At 36.7% G+C, this 20467-nt stretch overlaps 3 protein-coding genes across 5 annotated transcripts; 1 reads left to right on the top strand and 2 right to left on the bottom strand.

Moving 5' to 3' along the window:
• Window positions 1–739: 739 nt before the first annotated feature.
• Window positions 740–5619, top strand: LOC110823613 (Protein kinase superfamily protein). Of its 2 annotated transcripts, none has more exons than XM_022054029.2 (10): window positions 740–926; window positions 1204–1350; window positions 1483–1615; window positions 2007–2078; window positions 2162–2305; window positions 2414–2554; window positions 3140–3720; window positions 3856–4046; window positions 4130–4262; window positions 4693–5619. In XM_022054029.2, the coding sequence occupies exons 2-10, from the start codon at window positions 1239–1241 to the stop codon at window positions 5286–5288; spliced, it is 2103 nt and encodes a 700-aa protein (XP_021909721.2). In that variant the 5' UTR covers window positions 740–926; window positions 1204–1238; the 3' UTR covers window positions 5289–5619. The 2 variants fall into 2 exon arrangements, with proteins under 2 accessions (XP_021909721.2, XP_021909724.2); XM_022054032.2 differs by lacking the exon at window positions 740–926 and adding an exon at window positions 959–1108.
• Window positions 5620–5827: 208 nt separating this feature from the next.
• Window positions 5828–10351, bottom strand: EOL2 (ETO1-like 2). Its single transcript, XM_022054028.2, has 4 exons — window positions 8066–10351; window positions 7502–7793; window positions 6953–7262; window positions 5828–6561 (listed from the first exon to the last, which is right to left on the bottom strand). The coding sequence occupies exons 1-4, from the start codon at window positions 10018–10020 to the stop codon at window positions 6326–6328; spliced, it is 2793 nt and encodes a 930-aa protein (XP_021909720.1). The 5' UTR covers window positions 10021–10351; the 3' UTR covers window positions 5828–6325.
• Window positions 10352–15617: 5266 nt separating this feature from the next.
• On the bottom strand, window positions 15618–18849 carry LOC110823698 (pentatricopeptide (PPR) repeat-containing protein). Of its 2 annotated transcripts, XM_088214148.1 has the most exons (3): window positions 18490–18847; window positions 17631–18313; window positions 15618–16704 (listed from the first exon to the last, which is right to left on the bottom strand). In XM_088214148.1, the coding sequence occupies exons 2-3, from the start codon at window positions 18078–18080 to the stop codon at window positions 15931–15933; spliced, it is 1224 nt and encodes a 407-aa protein (XP_088070274.1). In that variant the 5' UTR covers window positions 18081–18313; window positions 18490–18847; the 3' UTR covers window positions 15618–15930. The 2 variants fall into 2 exon arrangements, with proteins under 2 accessions (XP_088070274.1, XP_088070273.1); XM_088214147.1 differs by having other exon boundaries at window positions 17631–18849.
• Window positions 18850–20467: the final 1618 nt, after the last annotated feature.

A 20467-nucleotide genomic window follows, 5' to 3' on the forward strand; every position in this document is an offset into this window, starting at 1 on the left:
AGATTCTATTAAATGCACGTAAAATAATATTATTATCGTCAGACTCTAATATATCAATAAAAGTAATTTTATTGACTATTTGATAAATTTAGTAGAGATACTGATAGAAAATATACTATATGAGAAAATTATTTTATTTTTTAAGTGCATGATATGTAAATTTGGGTACATCGATAGGGTACAAAAGAATTCTAAATTTATTTATTAAAGATAAAATTGAGACTGGTTGGGAGTATAGGTTGAAATTGTGCTTTTCTGTATACACAGTTTGGAGATAAAAAATTTCAGAAGAATTTAGATATAAAAAATTATATTAAAATTTTATCAGTGTTAATGAAAACCGTAATATCGATAAAGTAAATAATAATAGTATTGAATTTGGATAAAAATATCAGTATTTTTAAAAAATAAAAAGAATAATATAAATAAAAATTTGAATACAATAAAGAAATATAAAAGAAAAACCTATATATCCTTTGAATGGTTATTGCATTATAGTTTTATTACATCCAATGAACTAAATCTGCTGTAATTAATTTGAAGATTTTCTAGTTTCATTTACCATAAAATCTATTGTCAACTTTTTTGGACTTTTTTTCTAATGCCTGCTTGTTCTAAGTTGGTTGAAGGAATTTTTCAAAGTTCTTTTTTGTTTAAACAATTCATAGCAAGAAAATATAGCACGTGAATAACACGTAGGTAATTGCTTTAGACGGCGCTATAAATCTATCTACTCGGGCGAAGATGGCGGGGGTTGAGTGAAATGCCAGAGAGAGAGAGAGAGAGAGAGAGAGAGAGAGACAGAGAGAGAGAGAGTCAATCAAGCCACTCGGAACGCGACAAAGGAGTCGAACATTACCCAGACGGAATCTGAAATCATTACAGAGAACTCTTTGTTCGTCTCGGTTAACCGACATCTTGGCTCGGTAAGATTTCAGCTTTTACAGACTTGGCAAAAAAAGAAGAAAACCAACTTAAAATAATCACCGATACTTAAAATTACACGCGCTTTCTTCTTCTCTTGCCTAAACTTGCAGCCCCCAAGAAGCTTTCTCTCTCTCTCTCTCTCTCTATATCTATCTGTCTATCTATCTATCTGCATATACATGTGCGTAAATATATATATATATATATATATCTATATACTGCAATATACATTTTTGTTTTTCTACGTTTACTCATGGTTTCTAATTTGAAGTACAGAGAAGGTTGACAGGAGCAAAGAGGGCTCGTTCAGGATGGACGAACAGTGGATATTTAGTCGGGTCAAGCTCTCAATGGTGTTGTTCATGGTGTTCTCCTCCTTGTTTTGTAGAAACCCAAGGTTATGTTGGGGTCTGAATGGTGAAGGTAATAATAGAAACCAGAGCATTTCCATTTTTGGAGCTTAATAGGATCGCTCTGGTTTTCTCATTTAATAAAAAAACGTTTTCAAAATAAAATTTTATTTAGTTAATTGTGTTTTGTACTGGAAAATTGAAGGTTTGGCTTTGTTGAGATTCCGGGAGGGAATTGAGGAAGACCCGTTCGGTGCATTGTCGGGTTGGGATGATAGAGACTTGGATCCTTGCTACTGGTTGGGTGTTGAGTGCTTTAATGGAAAAGTAGTGACATTGTAAGTCCATCCCTGCAAATATTTCTCTAATACCTGTTCTTGATACTCCTTGTTTTCCAGTTGTGAGTATCTTACGATCTACAGTTTTTAGTGTATTTTTTATGATTGACACTTCTCAGTTATCTCAAATTAGAATCCACTAGCTACTTTTTTCATCAATTAAGTGGAAAATCGAATTTTTTTTACACGTTTCATATACCAGTGTTGGTTAGAATCATTGATCAAGAGAATTAGATCAATTCGGCTGTATTAATATTTATTAGAAAATCAGTGATCAAATCAATTTAATGTATGTTAAGTATGTCATGGTTTTGATCTTTTTAGTTTAAGCTAAATGTTTAGTGTGATTTCTATTGTGTTGTGCCTGAAGTTAGATCTATTCAACTTGCAGAAACTTGAGTGATCTTTGCCTAAGTGGGAGGCTGTCACCCGAAATTAGGAAGCTGCCCTACTTAAAATCTCTGTAAGCATATATTCAGTTTAGGCCTTAAAATTTTTATATACAAACCCTTGAGATTTGATATTGATTGTCTTAATTTTCTGCAGTATTCTGCGCAACAATTCTTTTTATGGCAATGTCCCTAGTGAGATTGGAGAATTGAAGGACTTGGAATTGTTGGACTTGGGATGTAATAACTTCAGTGGAGAATTCCCATCTGAATTTGCCAATAATCTCTCCTTGACTACCCTGTAGGTTCACCCTTTAAAGGCGTTTGCACTATCGTTTTTCTGGTATACTAGCATGTTCTTTTGCCTTCTCGGATAATTTTTGAAGAGCAGATGTGATTTGTTTTGCAGTTTACTTGACAACAATGAGTTCCTTGGCTACTTGTCACCTGAACTTTATGAGCTTAAGATTCTTTCTGAATTTCAGATGATTGAAAGCCAGCTAACTAATGCTGGTTGTAGAGCATCTTGCAGAAGCGGATTCTTTTTCTGGTAAGCAAAGAAGTTCTTGGTAAAGTTTTAAGTAAAGTTTCCCATCTGTTTGCTGAACTTTCATTCATGTTGAACTCAGGCTAAAATTGTTAGAAAGATGTTAACTATATGATTAGGAAGAGAAATGCAGTAAAAGTTGAAGTTTGAAATGAGAATAATATGAAATTATATTTTCTATCCAAGCTACATGGATTTTTGAATCGTACTGCTAACTGGGAAGCACAAATCTAATATCAAGGAATTCAAGGTAAGAGTGGAACTAAAGGTAAATATGATCTAATTCTATATTTCATGAATTGAAATTAAGGTGGAGTAGATTGGGATTGAGTCAAGCCTGGCCTCGTTTCATGTTTCTGTGCCTAAAAGTTGAAAACAATTCATGAAGTTCAAAGAAAAGGTAGATTGTGGCCTGGTGTTACTGCAAGATTAATGCACAGTCGTTAGAATATAACAACTGATGTTTCTGAATTATGGAATTATACATTTCTAATGATTTTCTGTGTTCCTATGATACATAATCCTGCATGTTTCAATGTTTACATGTTTGAGTTTCATGATGATTTTCCTTGTACTTCTTATGAGCAGTTCTCAACCTGGAGATATTGCTCATCATAGGCAACTGCAGTTGGTGAATGCCCCAAGTCCATTCAGAGCTGCTAGCGAGGGGAGTCTTCAAGCATCAAAATCAGTTTCAAGCTCGCTCTCTCCATTGTCACAATCTTCTAAGTCGTCATCATCTGAATCTCCAACTTCAGTATTGATTTCCCCATCAAATTCACCAGTGTCCTCTCCATCAGCATCTCCTTTGGAGTCTCCATTATCTGCTCCAGTAGCATCTACTTCCAGCATATTTTTGAGTCCTTCACCTTCACCTGCAGTAGTAACAGCTCCAGCCTCAGTAGCTCCTGCAAATGGAATGTTTGCTGCCTCTCCACCACAATCACATGTGGATCCTATTCCTTCCCCTGCTTCAACTCCAAGCAAAGTAGCCAAGAGTTCAAATTCAAGGCATCAGCTGTTTCTGATTATGGCTGTTGCTTTGGGTAGTACTTTGCTCATTTTAATCTCTGTCATTGGAATTATCTGTTTCAGAAGCAATAAAGTGGTTACTGTCAAACCTTGGGCCACAGGTCTAAGTGGGCAGCTGCAGAAAGCATTTGTAACAGGTTATTTTCTTGCATAGAAGTAAAGACAGGAGAACAATCTGATTACAGCAAAACTGGATTTGCTTTCCACTTGATTCATCTATCATGCATTTGTTAATGTGCCTCTATACTCATGATTCAGTATCTGGATTTCAGGTGTCCCGAAGCTCAAGCGAGCAGAACTTGAATCAGCTTGTGAAGATTTCAGTAACATAATTGGAAGATCCTCAGATGGTACAATTTATAAAGGGACTTTATCTAGTGGGGTTGAGATAGCTGTAACATCTGCTACAGTCAAATCTCGAGCCTACTGGTCAAAGAATTTGGGAGCACAATTCAGACTGAAGGTAGCTAGACAGCGAAGAAATTTTGTAGAAATTCATGCCTTTTCTCCATATCTCACTGTATGTGGATTTGGTTGCCTCTGCAGATTGATACACTATCGAGAATGAATCATAAGAACTTTGTGAACCTTATTGGCTATTGTGAAGAAAATGAGCCTTTCACAAGAATGATGGTTTTTGAGTATGCTCCCAATGGAACACTTTTTGAGCATTTGCATAGTAAGTACTCTGTGCCTTTTAACTTTTAGATACATATAAAGAAGCAAAGCAAACAATTCTTGAAATCATTCTGATTTTAGAATGGATATTCTCTTGATTTTCTCAAAGGCCTAGTAGACGTCTCTATAGTAAACCTTATTTTCCTCTTGCTGCATAGGTTCCTAATTTCTATTCAAGAAGTAACAGAATGAGATTGAGTGTATTGCATCTGAGTGCGAGTGAAAACCTTTATAAATATTCAGATTTTCTATAGTGAATTGGTGTGCCATCTCTTCCGTGAACATATATCATAGTTGATCAATCCTAAATCCTTGTTAGTGATTGATTGACTGGCTGTTGCGTTTATCTGCGGACAACAGTTTAGTTATGCATTTCAAGATGAGTTGCGTAGTCTTACCGGACGATGTTGAATTTTGGATTTTTTTTTTAGTACAAGAAGCAGAGCACTTGGATTGGGGAATGCGACTACGAATTGCAATGGGCATGGCATACTGCCTTGAGTATATGCACCAGCTGACTCCACCTATTACCCACAGGAACCTGCAATCTTCCTCTGTATATCTGACTGAAGATTATGCAGCCAAGATATCAGACTTCAGCTTTTGGAATGACAAAGCTGTGGCAAAGACAGGGTCTAACATGGAGCTTTTAGAATCTCCAACAGCAGATCCTGCAAGAAATGTTTACAGCTTTGGGGTTATTTTGTTTGAAATTATAACAGGTAGGATCCCATATTCAGTAGACAATGGATCTCATGCAGACTGGGCATCAGACTATTTGAAAATGGAGCAGCCCTTGCAAGAAATAGTGGATCCAACTCTAAAATTTTATGAAGAGGACGCGCTAGACAGGTTGCTCAAAGTGATTAAAGATTGTGTCCATCCTGATACAAACGAGCGACCAACAATGATTGAGATTGCATCTAAGCTGAAAGAGATCACAGCAGTGGGACCTGATGGAGCAATACCAAAGTTATCTCCACTTTGGTGGGCAGAACTTGAAATTCTGTCTACAGACAGTAGCTGAGGGCTCAGTTTATCCTTCAGTGGAGTTAGAATTTTACTTCTTTGTCTTCTCTATTTTTCTCCTGTTTCTCTTATCGGGAAACAGTGGTATCTAGGGCAGATACTGCTTGTATCTAATACAAGGCACACAGCTGTTTTTGTATATAACTGAGGATGAAAAACCCAGTGGCTCTTGTTCTTCGCTTCTTTTTTATTTGCTCTTTCTTAAATTCTTTATTTCATCTTCTAATGTTGTCCTGGCTTTCCCCTCAAGTTTTGGTTCCTTTTGATCATGTAAATTTCTGTATATGGATCATACTTGCTAGAGAATAAATATATACTTCTTTAGACAATTCTGATCTTTGACTCCCCCTTACTTCCTCCTCTTCTACTGAACTAGATTATCAATCAGTCTCACATGGATTCTCAAGTATTAGATAAAAAGCTTTTATCTCAAAAGAGAAGTATTAGATTAAAGCTCGTAAATCAACCACACATTCTAATGCATGTGGAAAGGAAAGAAGAAAGAGTGCAAGAAAGAAAGAACAAAAGAAAGAAAGGGGACTAAAATCTCATGATTCATTTCCCTGAAGTGGGAGATTTTGCTGGCAGAAAGAAAATAGTTTATCTGTATTTTAGGCAAATACATATTTTCCAACAATTGGAAATAAAAAAATGCATAAGAAATCTCCCTGAATCATGACCCTGTTCATGTACAAGAGGAACCGAGAAGGTAGAAAACTACTATTTCTACTGACATGCTTTGCATACCCTGCATCATTTTCTCACGCAACCCGTCTCTGCCATAGGTACCCAGATTTCTGTTGAAGCAAATTTGGAGATCTTGCTAGGAGCTTGCAATTATCAATTTCCTCATTTTCTCCCGATCTAATCTTGCCTTGTCAATGTCATGCTCAATTAACGGCTGGATGCTCAAGAAGACCAGGTTTGCCATTTGTAAAGTTTATATGCAAATGGGAAATTATTGATCTTCCCCTGGGAACTGTTTTCAAAAGTCCCCACATGTTAACTCCATCAGTAGCAGATCATCGTTATTTCTCACTCAAGCTGCTGACAAGTGCTTCGGCCCTTTGCTCTATTATACAGGTCAAGTGTATCTGTGTAATTTGGGTCCAGGCAGAGAGCTGCCTCACAGTCTCGTAGAGCAGAGGTGAGATCTCCAACTGCTTCGTAAAATGCAGCTCGAAGATGCAGCATTTGCAGGTCAGGCTTGAAAGATATGGCTTTTGTAAGCTCCTCAATTGCTGCAGTTTCTTTCTGGTCATCCATTAGAACTGCCAATAGACATTCTGTATGTTAGTACATGCTCAGGAGTCATTAGCTCATAGGCTTGCGTTAAGGTCAGGAAAGATGAAACTACTGAACTAAAATTCAAGAGATATGATAGTTTTCCTAGAATATTTAAAGAAAATATTTTTTTGACACTCTGGCAAATGGATCAATCTGATTGTATTCATTCAAGTAATTCTCAATGGTGTCCAGTCAGTGGATGCCAAATACGTAAGATGATAAATAGCCACTTGTTACACTATGATCTAAAATTGAATCTTCAGAACTAATACAGGCCTCAATTGAAACAACACAAATGCAGGAAAGAGAAGAAACTAAAATTCAATCAGAATCAAGTTGCAGAAACTAGATAAGTATTGGCAGTTAAGAAATTACCAGCTGCTCTGTATCTGTACGGGTATGTTCTCAACGGATCCAACTTTGTTGCCATATTGAGATCATTCTTTGCCATCTCACGATCACAATATTCTGATCTTTTCTCATATGCTGATGCACTATTGTGTGCCTTCTCGATCAGCTTAGTCATCTCATCAAATGCAGCTTTTCGCTGATTTCTCAGAAAAGAGACCCGCGCTAGCCCTTGGTGAGCTCTTGTGTGCTTGATTTCAAGTGCATTCATGTAGCAGTTTGCTGCTAAATCTAATTCACCAGAATCAACATAAATACTCCCTAAATTATTCAATGCCTGCAAATACCAAATAAAAAATCAAACAAAGTGCAGAGAGGCCTAAATTATAGCATAGATGCTACCTAAGTTGATAGAGGTAGCCTGCATATTGAATCAAATTCCAATAATAGCACAAACATTATGAAATGGAGAGGTTATTTGCTGCTCTTTAACTTATTACCCTTATAAGACTCCTAAAAACCGAAAAAAGAAGAGAAGAAAGGAAGAAAAAGAAGCCTAGTCTTGATGTAACTTACTTGGCCTTTCCGAAGACCATCTGAAGGACATCTAAGAGCTTCCTCCAGAAGTTGAATGACACAAGATGAGGATTTAGGATCAAGATTTCTATCTGCAAGTATATATGCTTTCAGGAAAAAGGCTTCAAATGATCTTTGAATCAAAATGGACTTCTCAGCTCTAGCAAGAGCTTCTTCATGATGACCAGTGTCATATAAAATCCACCCTTCATAGATCAACCTTTCATGCTCAGAACTAGAATCATTCCGAGCTGCACGCAAACAGCGCATGGCGACCTTCTGACAATTTAACCTGTCAGAATCACAGATCTCAAGTATTTATTACACCGACAGGTCAACCACTTTACAGATTAATATTGTTTCAAACGTTCTCTATGAATAAAAATTACATCAGTAAAGATGCTAACATTTAATGAATCGAGCAAAAAAGAAAGATTTCAATTCATGAAGTAATGAGACTTCCAAATAGGATGAGCATGTAAAAAATGCATGACCATGGTAACATGCTCAAGCAAAAACTGCATCCAAAGAAGTTACTCATAATTTGTGTGAGAACAAATATACCTGAGAAGAAGAAGAGATTGTCGAAATCTTAGGAGGCTCTTTCCAGGATCATTCTCCAACATCTGATGAATGACAGCAAGCGAGCCAATATCATCTACAGAAGACCATCTATCATACAGTTGCATCCAGCAATCTGCCTGACTCCACTGCTGAACCTGTTGGCCAAGAAGCTCAACCAGATGATCTCCATTCATTTCTCCATGGAACATCATGTAACCGGGGTGTAAAGTTAACAATGCTCTAACATCTCTCAGAGCAGACTCATAATCCTCAACAGCAATGAAGAACCAAACTCGTAATTCAAGGCAGTCGGGTGTTAACTTAAATCCAATTATCCTGTCAATCTCCAAAATAGCTGCTCTAATATCCTTTTCCTCTGCGTTCATGGCAGCCCTGAATTTATATGGAAAAGACAGTGTTGGGTCCAGCTCGGTTGCAGTGTTCAAATCTGCTATCTTTTCTTTACCTAGATTATACAAAGATCTCTCCTGGTACATCCAGCCAACTGGCTCGTACTTGGTGATGAGGAAGCTCATCAATTGATAGGCTGAATACTCTTGGCCTTGCTTATACTTGGTTCTTGCAACACCAGCTAATGAATAAATATGCCCTGCCTCTGCAGCTGAAGCAAAATAGTACTGAGCTGTTGTGAACTCCTTTCTCTCGAACATCACACAGCCCAGTTGGTGAAAAGAAAAAGCCTTTTGCCATTTCTCTGTTGCACATTCCTCCATTCTCTCCAGCAGCATTACTGTTATATCTGACGCCATATCATCTTCCATAGCCACCTGACTCAGGAAATAGTACAAAAGGAATGAAGCTTGACCCACCATGGCTAATCTTTCCTTAGCCTCAGAGCTGCAGAATATTCTCATTATTTTCGGGTTATGAAGAGATTTTGGAAGCTCTCGAAGCAAGACCTGGAAGCAAGAAGCTACAAGGAGATTTGCCCTTTCCTCTAATCCATATTCAACAAAGATCAAGGCATGTTCTACTGTACTGACCAGTGAAGCCAAATGAACATCACAAACACACTTCATCTGTTCACAACAGAACTTGTTTGCAAAAGAAAGGAGCTCCAATACAATCATAGGAGAAAAGAAATCCAATTTTCTGGTCCTACTATACAATTCTACAGCTCTCATTCCTTCTACAGAAATACCATTCCGTGAAAAATCAATCTTAGAGCTTCTTGACTCCACAAAATTACCATATAACATCGCCTTAAATGGACCCGAAAGAGCAGCAATTTTAAACCGCATACAACTTATTTCCTCATTGCCGACAGAGAATGACACATCGCCACCTTCTTCTGGACCCAAATGCTCATCTCCCTTATAGTTTTGAGCTTCAATTGACCCCGCATGGTCCTCAAAACAATTACAATGATCATAAATCGAATTTGGATCGTACCCAGATACCAAAGCAGCCTTAGGACATTCAAGAATAAAGCCACTACAATCCATTGACGACACACCCACAAGCTCATCTTCTCTCCTCTCATACCTCAACCAAGCTGATAAGACCACCTTCGAGTGCACATCAATGGCGTGTTGTCTCGCAGCACGAAGACACCTGCGCAGCAACTTCGGGTCACCAAGGTCACGCAAGATAGAGTACTGCTCGGTGCATATCGTTGATATCTCTGATTGCGGACAAGCTTCGAGTCTTCTGTAAAGGTCAGCTAAGGTTTCCACGAAATGGATGGGTTTAAGGTGCGGCTCTATGGGGGGTTCAAGGAGGTCAGTTACAGGGAGTCCATGAGATAGCATCAGAACTTGAGCCACTGAAAATGAGTTGCTCTTATTGGATTTTGACCCAATAAACTTCATTCTATGGCTGTTAAGCTTACTTCGGGTAGAACCGCCGGCGGTGCTACCGGCGGCTGAGTCTTGCTGGTTTAAAGCATGAACTTGGGTGCTCTTGAATCTGTCTAAGAACTTAAGAGCAGGCATATTTGTATTGAGAAACTACTGATATATCATATACAGAAGATTGCGGAAACAAGATTCAAGTTGTTTAACATATAAACACAGAGAGGAAAAAAGAATAGGAATAATTTGCAGCTGTTTACCTCCAGTTCGCTACCAATAAAGAGTAAGAGAAAGAAAAGCGTGATGCAGCGCAAGGTATAAAAGGGTCAAAAGGGTGTCAGTTTCTCGAGAAAACAAGAAAGAAAACTTTGAGTCATTTGCATTTTCTTAGACTTCATTTCATGGGAAAGATTCTTGAGAAACTCATGGGTGTGTGAGTGTAAACAAAAGGGCCCCGGCCTGACTGATATTGGAAAACTCCGTAGTGTTTCAAGCTTTGGTTACCGGAACTGTTGGTTGATTAGGTGGCTCACTTCACTACAACGCAGCACAGAATAGTAACAACTATTACGCAATCCCTTTGCGCCACGCCAGCATAACGGAGTTTGGTCAACTAGACCTCTTTCTTCTAATTAAGGAATGTTTGGTTAATTTATCAAGAAGGAAAAGCGGATAAAGTGACGAATTACATATGAAGCAAAGGTTGGGGGAGCTTTTGATTAGCCGATTAATAATCTACTGTAAAGTAAGTTAGTGGGTCTAATCAAACACCAAACAAATCCTATAGAAAATGAATTTGAAAAGAGTACTGAAATTTGGACTATTTTAAAATTAAAAGTTTGTATATTAAATTAAAATTTTAATGTTAAATTATCAAAAGACTTGTAAACTCCAAGTTTATAAAAGGGTTAATTATAAATTTAAAATTGATTTAAAATAATAAAAACTTTTAACTTATTTATAAATGGGTAACTTTATAATCGTAATATTACTATAAAAAACAAACCAAATTTTATATTACAATTAATTTTTCTTTGAAAAGTTTATTTTTACCACACAATAAGTTGCTATATATCTAATATTAACTTGTATGTACTTCAATTAATTCACTTAGCTTGATTCAAATATGGAAAAGGAGATGACCCATATCGATTAGCCATCTAATCAAAATAGATATGAAAATCTTTTTGGCATCTCTAATCATCAAAGAGGTGAGTTTGATCTATTGGTTATATGTCTAAATCATGTATGGTAGTTTATTTTAAATAAATAAAATAATATGAGAGGTACTCTTAATTTTTTTTATTAAATTAAAGTGCATGAAATAGTAATTACTGCAAAACCTCCTTTTAATCCCTCTGATTATAAATAAATAAATAAATCAAGTTCATGAATGGTACTCTTAATTGTTTATTAAGAAAAAGTTCATGAAAGATTATTGTATATAAAATATTACTTACTAACAAAACCCATCTTAATCCCATTTAATTAAAAAAATGTCATGGATGGTACTCTTATTTTTTTAATTAAAAAAGTTAATCAATGGTTGTTATGCAGATTTGTTCTTAATTAAAATACATAAGATGATGCTTACTGCGAAACACCTCTTAACCAATTTGTTAACACATGCACTGTCAAGGAGAGATCACTATGCCACTAACCAATATTTAAATAATTAAAAAATTAAGGTGATTATAATTTATTGACCAAATTATTGATGATTAGGTAAGCATTAGATTAGATCTATATATATGCATGTATATTTTGTTACATAAAAAACAAAAGAAATGTTGATCACTAGACTCCTAAAAATTAGTTGGGTAAATAAAATTATTGATGAATAAGTTTGAATTCGAGTTATCTTTTTTATTTATTTATTTATAAAATAAATGTAGCGCCCGGAAAGGAGGAGGAAAAAAAAAAAAAAAAAAAAAAAAAAAAAGGGGGGGGCCACGTCAGCAGGCCCGGTCAGCAGTCCCGGCCAACCGGGGCCTGCCACGTGGCAAGATCGCGTCACTCCGAAAGGAGCCACGTTGGCGATCCGCGTGGGTGCGATCTGACGGCCCAGATCAATCACGCGATCGGACGGCCCAGATTCAAACGCACGGACGGCCCAGATTCAATCAAAAACGAACGGTCCAGATTAAAACGAAACGAACGACTGTGATCAAAAGGCAAGGGGTTATAAATAGAACCCCCACACCAGACCAAAAACCCTAGCCGCCAGCCGCTCGCCGGAGAAGACGAACCAGAGGCCGACCGCCGCCACCCGCCGCCACTCGCCGCCGCACCGGGGAAATTTCCGACCGCCGATCGAGGTAAATTTCATACTCCCGACTCGTTTTTCCCCACTGATTCCTCCTATGGCCAAATCGAAGCCGAAATCCCGGCCAAACGGCCGGAATACGCGGCCGAAGCCCAGCGGCGCCGCCGCGTCCCCTCTCGGTTTTTGCCTCCGACGAGGCCCTTCCCGGCCTCCGTTCGATGCAATTTTTATATCACCGTGATCACCATTCTTTTCTCTACAGGTTGACCGAAGCCAAATCACCAAAACACGAACTTCGCCGGAGAGTCGCCGTACCCGAGAGCGCCGCCGCCGGTAAGCTCCGCTTTTCCGTGATTTTTTGGCCCCCCGAGGGCCCTAGGGTTGTTTTCTGACAAGGACCAATGTGAGTGTGGCCGAATTCGGCCAAAAACGGCCGAAAACAGTCAACCTGAGGCGACTCGCCGCCGCCAGCGGCGGCGCCGTCGCCGGAGCACGGCGGAGCGGCCGTGCCGGAGTTGCGATTTGGGCCGAAAGAGGCCCTGGGCCTAATTTGGATTTTTTTTTTGGAACCCGTGCAGGTACTGTTAGCGTGTTTCAGTTCCCCGGGAAAAATTCAGGGAAAATTAGGGACAGCCTGCAGGCGCACTGTGAATCGTATTCGGATCCCGAAAACAAGTAAGGACCCCTCACCCTATTTCTTATCACGGTATTAAAGTTCAAAATGATAAAACAGTATTTCTTGAATTAACGCATGTGTGAAATTGCTTAAGGTTGCTAATGGAGCCCGAGTCTACTGTGATTGATGATTTACTGTTATTTAGCCTGTTTACAGCTTTAAATGCAAAATGAGGTTTGATGTGTTCATTTTACAGATTTGTGTGCATGTACTACGTTTTTATTAATTATGGGTTGAATGACTGAAAAACTGATACTGTATGTTGTCTGTTTGGTATGAATTACGATTTGCTTGTTTAAATGTGAATTGATGATGCTGATTGAGGAAAAGGAAAAATGAAAGATTGTGTAGACTGATAATTGTATTATGGGGGTCAGCCTGACTAGATATCCTGGGAGATGGTGGACGGACCGGGTCCGTAGGGAACCCTACCGGGATTGTGGTCTCACATGCCGGACGGGGTATGGAGATCTTATGGTTTTGGCGCCCATACCGGACGGGGTATGGGGACGGCCCGTTTCACCCTCATACCGGACGGGGTATTGAGGTTTATGGTTTTGGCGCCCATACCGGACGGGGTATGGGGACGGCCCGTTTCACCCTCATACCGGACGGGGTATTGAGGTTTATGGTTTTGGCGCCCATACCGGACGGGGTATGGGGACGGCCCGTTTCACCCTCATACCGGACGGGGTATTGAGGTTCATGGTTTTGGCGCCCATACCGGACGGGGTATGGGGACGGCCCTGGAAACTGATTATGAATGTTAAAGGTTAACGGGTAGCGGAACCCCTATGGACCCCCACGGATACTAGTAGGCTGGTAAATGAGAAAAAAAGATATGTTGTACAATGATTGAATTACAAGAGGCGTGATAAGTGTTATGTTTTACAGCTTAGATTATTCAATGATTATGATAATGTTATTGTTTTTCTCATATTGTTTTCATAAATTCCACCAAGGTAAGTGGATGGTAAAAGTTTTATTATTGATAAAAGGTTTTGTTGTTAATAAACGAGTTTATTGTAAATTATGCTCCATTGGTCTTTTTGTGGTTTTCTACCCACCTTTATCTCCGTGACGGTGAGATATCGTGATGTTCTTACTGGGCTAGTGTAGCTCACTCCTTAATTAACCATTTCAGATCAGGAAGACATGGTTCCCGAGCCCGTTCCGCAGGAGGACGACGAAGGGGATGCCTAGAGACTCTGTAGTCATACGCATAGTTTATTTTCGAGTTTTCTTTCTTAGTTAGTTTAACCTTTTATATTTTAAGTACGTCTGTTTGGTTTTTCGTGTAAGGGATGTTAACTGAAATTTTGATCTCGCTTCCGCATTCGATATATTTAAATACTCATTTCATTTTAATATTTTCCGGGGTCGTTACAATAAATAACTTTAATTTTATTTTTATAATTCGATATTATGTAACTAATTTATTTATGATGTAAAATTAAAGAATATTTATATGTATTTAAAATTTTGTTAAATATAAAATAGATAATAAAAGAGCAAATCAGTGAAATAAATAGCCAAGAAAAAACATGAAATAAAATTAGAAAAAATGAAATCATAATTTTTTTTTGATATAAAAAAGTGGAGATAATTTGTAAAATTACTCAATGGATTTATTTTGCATAATTGCAAGTTGCAAAGAGAGATGGATGAGAGAAGGAGAATATATGCGACTGGCAGGTCTGTCTGCGATGAGCGTAACGCCAAATTATGTGATCATCACCTGCCTTACCAACCCATGTGAAATTCAGTATTACTTCCCACTAGAGGTGAGCTTTCGGGTGGATAATCCGCTAACCTTTTTAATTTATTTTGTATAGAATAAATAAAAATTTATTATTTAAAATAAATAAAAATTTATAAATTTAAAATAATTAAATGACGAATATAAATTTAATAATTTATATAAGTATGAATATTTGGATGCATTAGTGTTAAAAATAATAAGATAGTACATGACTAACAAGCATATATCCTAGGGAGAATAAAGTACAGAAATTTTGCCCTTTTGATTTGTAATTGGAATTTGGATCCCACCACAATAATTGAAACATTAAAAATCTCTGAAATTTACTCTAAATTCTATGTGATTGCAACAGTGAATTTTTAGTACTTTATTGTAGGATACTTATTATATATGGCTCTGCTCTTCAATAAATACATAAGTCACTCCAAGTGGGAGGGTTTCTTTATGGCATTTCAAAAAAATAGTAAACTGTTATTTTCACATGATACTAATTCCACATATGCATCTCATTGTAAGTGAACTGCACTACAAAAGCAAAAAGCTTGAATTACGGATGGCCAAGTGTTCGCGTAAAGTCTATTGGTATTCGTATATATTTCAGTGAGATTGAAAATTTAATTATTAATATATTGATAAAATTATAAGATTAAATTTGAATAAAGTTATTATGCTTTTAAATAAAAAAAATAGTTTATAATAATTAAATTTTTTTAATTAAAATAATTATAACATATTAAAAAATAAAATTATTTTTTGTTATAATTTAACATCTTTAATTATGAAGAAACAGATGGATGAAAATTTTAAATTGGATTCCATTTGCATTAAAATTTTGAGCTTAAATCCCTTGGATTTGTGTTTTCACGACAAACCAGGGTAATTAACAGTGGAATATATGATTAGCAGACAAACCAACATGGAAAAACAGTTGCAGAGGGACTTACAGTTGAACCATCAATTTCAACCAGAGATGCCCGGAATTCCAGTGTAACATGATATGTTTCAGCAGGAAGAAGATGAGTCCCACAACAACATACCCCAAATCTTCTTGTCTTTATTCTGTCATTTACATTACGTAGAGAATTCATTCTTCAATATGTTCATGATAAAACGACCATATACATCGAGTGAACATCCACTCAGCTCGTGTCTCCGATATATATCTGTATCACCATAATGTTGCTGTACAACCGTAGATACCATCCAAGAATATACAAAAAAAATTTACATTGAGAAAAATAAAAAGTTGTAGTAAAACAACTGTTGGTCCTGATAGATTCTTGATCCACCCAATTGCAACAATGAAGTAAGTGTCACTGAGGTAGCGTACCAGCTCATCCAACATGTTTAGAGCATTTTTATGATCCAGAGTTTATACTTTTTTATATACATATATACCAGGGAAGGTCCAATTAGATTTGCATCCCAGAGGCGTCTGCAGAGATTAATGTAAGTTTGAACATTTCCAGATTGTTGGATTCTTTTTCTCAATCCCTGCAGAACGGCTGCCCTGTCTAAATATTCTGGGCACAGACCTAAATCAAGCATCGTGATTAGTGCTTCAGCAGCTTCATCAAAATGTCCTCCTTTAATATAACCTCTTAGCAACCAAGATAAAGTCTTTTTCCTGCGCGGTGAAGTGGTAACCTCTATTCTGGCAAGCAACCGTGATATAGCGCTGGCCTCCTTTTGGGAAGCACAGATAGCTAAGACAACATCGTAGAGGTCTCCATCAGCCTCCTTGCCAGCAAGCTTCATTTCCCACAGTTGACGTTCTGCTTCAAGTCCACGGCCAGCGCAGACATACATAGCTAGAAGCCTCTCATGTACGATCCCATACAGCGACGAGCTTCCTTTCTCAATAGCCCAGGTGGACAAACGTACTCCATTGGCTAAGAGTTCCGACTGATATTTTTTGATGAGCTCTATGTTTCTGTCATTAAACTCCGCTACAAAACCATCCCTTGCGAAACCTTTCAACTTACGCAGAGCTTTAGCAAATTCATTGAGCTCCTTAACCACTGCTGTCATTGCAATAAGGTAGCTGTAGACCTCTGGCTTAAACCCAGATTCTCTAAGATGGATCACCAATTCAACAGCCTCCTTGTAATTACCCTCGACCTGAATGAAGATAGTTCAATTTTTCACACACATAAATTTAAAGTGTTTCGGGTAATAGAAGCATGATGAATTTTCCAAACTCTAACCTATTAAAAAAATTAGTTACTTGTATTTATACACATCCATGTCTAAGAAAAACGAACTGGTAGCCAACTTCACACAATTATAAAACTGTCAAGATCTTCCCTAGTAATTGAACCATCGATAATTTTATCAAGGGTATGTTTGGAATAAAAAAATAATATGTGGAGCTATACTCAGCTCACTCATGAGACGCCAGACATTCATCTCTAGATATATTTAAGGCTATATTTGGAATGAATACATAAATTTTACAGAATCTATTTGCAAATTTAGACTTATTCAATTAGAAGAGGATATAAATTCTACCAGAAAATAAGAAATTTTAAAATCATACAGAATTCCATGTAAGGATCCATTTAGAGATACCCTCAATGGAATTTTAGCCTGAGTTCAATTTTTACCATCTCCTAATAAAATTTAAACCTTTCTTTAATCGAACTATTTCGAACTTGCAAATCCAAAATTGTCTGAATTTGTTCGTTCATAGCCTAAAAATTTTGCCATAATAATATCAAGATGGTAGATAACCTCTAAACATATATATGGTCACATACTTTCAGAAAACAAGTGCATCAACAGTTTTTGATGAATGGATAAGTCACAATTAACCAGCAGAATAAAAGAGTAACGTTCAATCCCACAGAGTGGTTGCCTATCTGTTTGTAATTATTAATAAAGGCCTGAACTTAAGAGCACCAAGTTTCAAACACAAACAACAATAGCACATAAGATTTAGCATGGAAAAGAAAAGTTCTGCAAAAAGGGTAAAAGCCCCCTAATATAATAAGCTAAAACTTGTAAGCTATGGCATTAATAAACATATAATGAATATTAAATTTTACCATCATCTTCCAAGCAAGATACCCAGCAGGACCTCCTTTCTGTCCATCTCCATCACCTTGTGAATAACCAATACCTCTCCTCAATACCTCCTTCACAAACAAAACTGCTCTCTCCTTCTCCTTTATCTCCCAATACAATGATATCACTTTCTCAATCATGCTAAAACCAGGCTTCAGTCCAACACAATCCATGTCTACCAGAAGGTCAACTGCATCACCAACCTCGTGTTCTCCTTCAATCAACTTCTTAAACCAACCGCACATGATAGAAACCATCAGCTCCATCGTCTCTTTATCCACTCGATTCTCCTTTTTTAGCCACTCAAAGACTTCAAGTGCGCACCATGAGTCTCTCCCTTCTTGCGAGAAGTAAACTAACACTAATTGTAATTCTTTGGCGGAGAGACGATCGTTCATTTCCTCCAAAATATCTGATGGTTCTCTCGCCATTCTCTCAAGTTCCTCAATTGCCTCCAAGAACCCATCGCTAGCTTCTTCTTCATCGTCACTTGTTACAAATTGGTCCAGTTCTACGGACCTGAACACCCTGAATTCTCGTGGTTTACTAGGTTTTGGGAAAACAAAGCAGGGAATTTGGTGGCAGCGGATTCTTGTAGAGATTTTGGATGTGGGTTTGCTTGAGAAACTCTGATAAGGTTGAGGAATGAAAAGTCGAAATCTTTCTGACGAAAATGAAGATGGAAAGACAAAACCCAGTTCGGTCAATGAAGTAAATCCATGGGCAGATACCATTTTCTACCAGCGTTTGTTTCCCGGTAAACTCAAGGAAAAGTATAGGAATTGTTTAAAAAATACTAACGAGAAAAGACAAACAAGGTAGAATAGAATACACACATACCTAGTCCAATAGCTTCCCAACTGCAGCAGGAAACTCGAGGTTGAAAATTTAACCCACTCTTCTTTTCCTACTGTTTCTCGCCATCCAAACAGAAATCAGGAACGGCGGAAAGCAACCGAAGGGAAAATGAGGGAAACGAGAGAATCCATTCCAAGAGAGAGAGAGATAAAATTAAGCGAAAGGGACGATCCTAGGAGCGTTATCAAAGGCCAAAAAGAGGAATAAATTTATATATTCAAAAAACAAAATTTGTGATTTTTAATCACAAGGCAATATTGAAGGAGTTTAGGATTGGATAGAGTTGACTCACAGTAAAACCATATATACTGACGAACCGAAGAGACCAAGCTGTCCGGTAATCTGGGGTCATAAATTTTCGGAGCTGAACAAGAAGAGACGTGTCTGAACGGAAACTACTCAGCTCGAGGGGACATGCATATTTACGGTTTTGCCCCTCTCTGTTGGCCTTTTTGCCTTGCGCCCTGCAAGGGGTTGGTAGTCCTTTACAGGAGATGATCCGGGTCGGATCTGGTACGGCCCAGGTCAGTTAAGACGATTAACGGGCTTGCCCCGCACACATAAACGAACCGGATTAATATGATTAAAAAATAAATTTTTAATTATAAAATATATATAATAAGAAAACTAATAGTAAAACTATTAAAATAAGAATTAAAGTTTAAAAATATAAAAAATTAATAAAATTAACAGGTTGGCCCGAGAACAGTCCAAAAGACAATTTTTTTACATGCCTTAATCTCTAAGAATTGTATTTAATTATAATTTTTTTTTACAAAACTTTCATGCTCATTTCCAAATCGTCCAATTCCTTTTGATTAATGAAAAGTTATACATGTAAATTTAAATATTATGTGCACTTTCTAATTTTAGACTGAATTGGAATTCGTTTTAAATTTTTTACTTAGTTTAATTAAAAAAATTATGAACTTTTTTCTTAAAATTATAAAAAGTGAACTCATAAATGAAATTCTATATGGAATTGCGTAATTCCAAATTTTGATAAATTTAAAATTTATTATTTTAATTTCGCACACGTGTATATATATATATGAGATTATTTTTTTTATTTGTTTTCATACAATTTCTTCATTTTCTTATTGAAATTAGTATTAGTTTGTAAACGAATTTTAACGTTTTTAATTAATCCAAAATTACTATATCTAATCGTAAGAAAATCGAAATAAGGAAAAAATTCAAATTTATGATAGAACAATGCACTAATCACAACTAAGTAGCTATACAACCATAGAAGGTAGAAGCTTAATAAAATTTCAACTATTGTCTATATCATTCCTTTTCTGGAAAATGACCAAATCTAGAGATATGTATAGATTCATTTCCTTAAATGGATTATATTTCCCCAAAACTACATATATATCCATATATATAATTTTTTGGTCTATATTTTGGAAAAGAAAATTCAAGTCTCTAAATTTTTTTAGACTAGGAGGTGGAAAATTTCCATTCATTAGATATATATATATGGAAAAATGTACTTTACTTTCCGGGGGATTAGTTGCCTTTTTTGGGTTACACCATTAAAGGAAAAATATATGGAAGAATGAAATTAATTATTACACCCAAAAAGGTTTACTAGCTAGATATATCTAATATTATTTTGTGTATATATATATATATATATATATATATATACACAAACACTAGATTTATTAATGCACAATATAATTATATCCATTCTTCTGATATTAAATTTTGAAGTAGTAATGGAGACAAACAAGAAGGTGAGAAAATATGTACGATCAGAGGTGCCTAGGTTAAAATGGAATCCTACACTCCATCAATGTTTTGTTGAAGCTGTAGAGAGACTTGGGGGTGCATTCAGTAAGATAATCTTTTACTTTCAATATATGTACACCTATATATAATATAATAAACAATCTTATATGCGTTATTTAGTGCCAAGTTCAATTTAATTCTAAAAAATCAATTAACATTA

Source organism: Carica papaya, chromosome 2 (genome assembly GCF_054855325.1).
Source record: "Carica papaya isolate Zhongbai chromosome 2, ASM5485532v1, whole genome shotgun sequence".
Lineage (NCBI taxonomy): Eukaryota > Viridiplantae > Streptophyta > Magnoliopsida > Brassicales > Caricaceae > Carica > Carica papaya.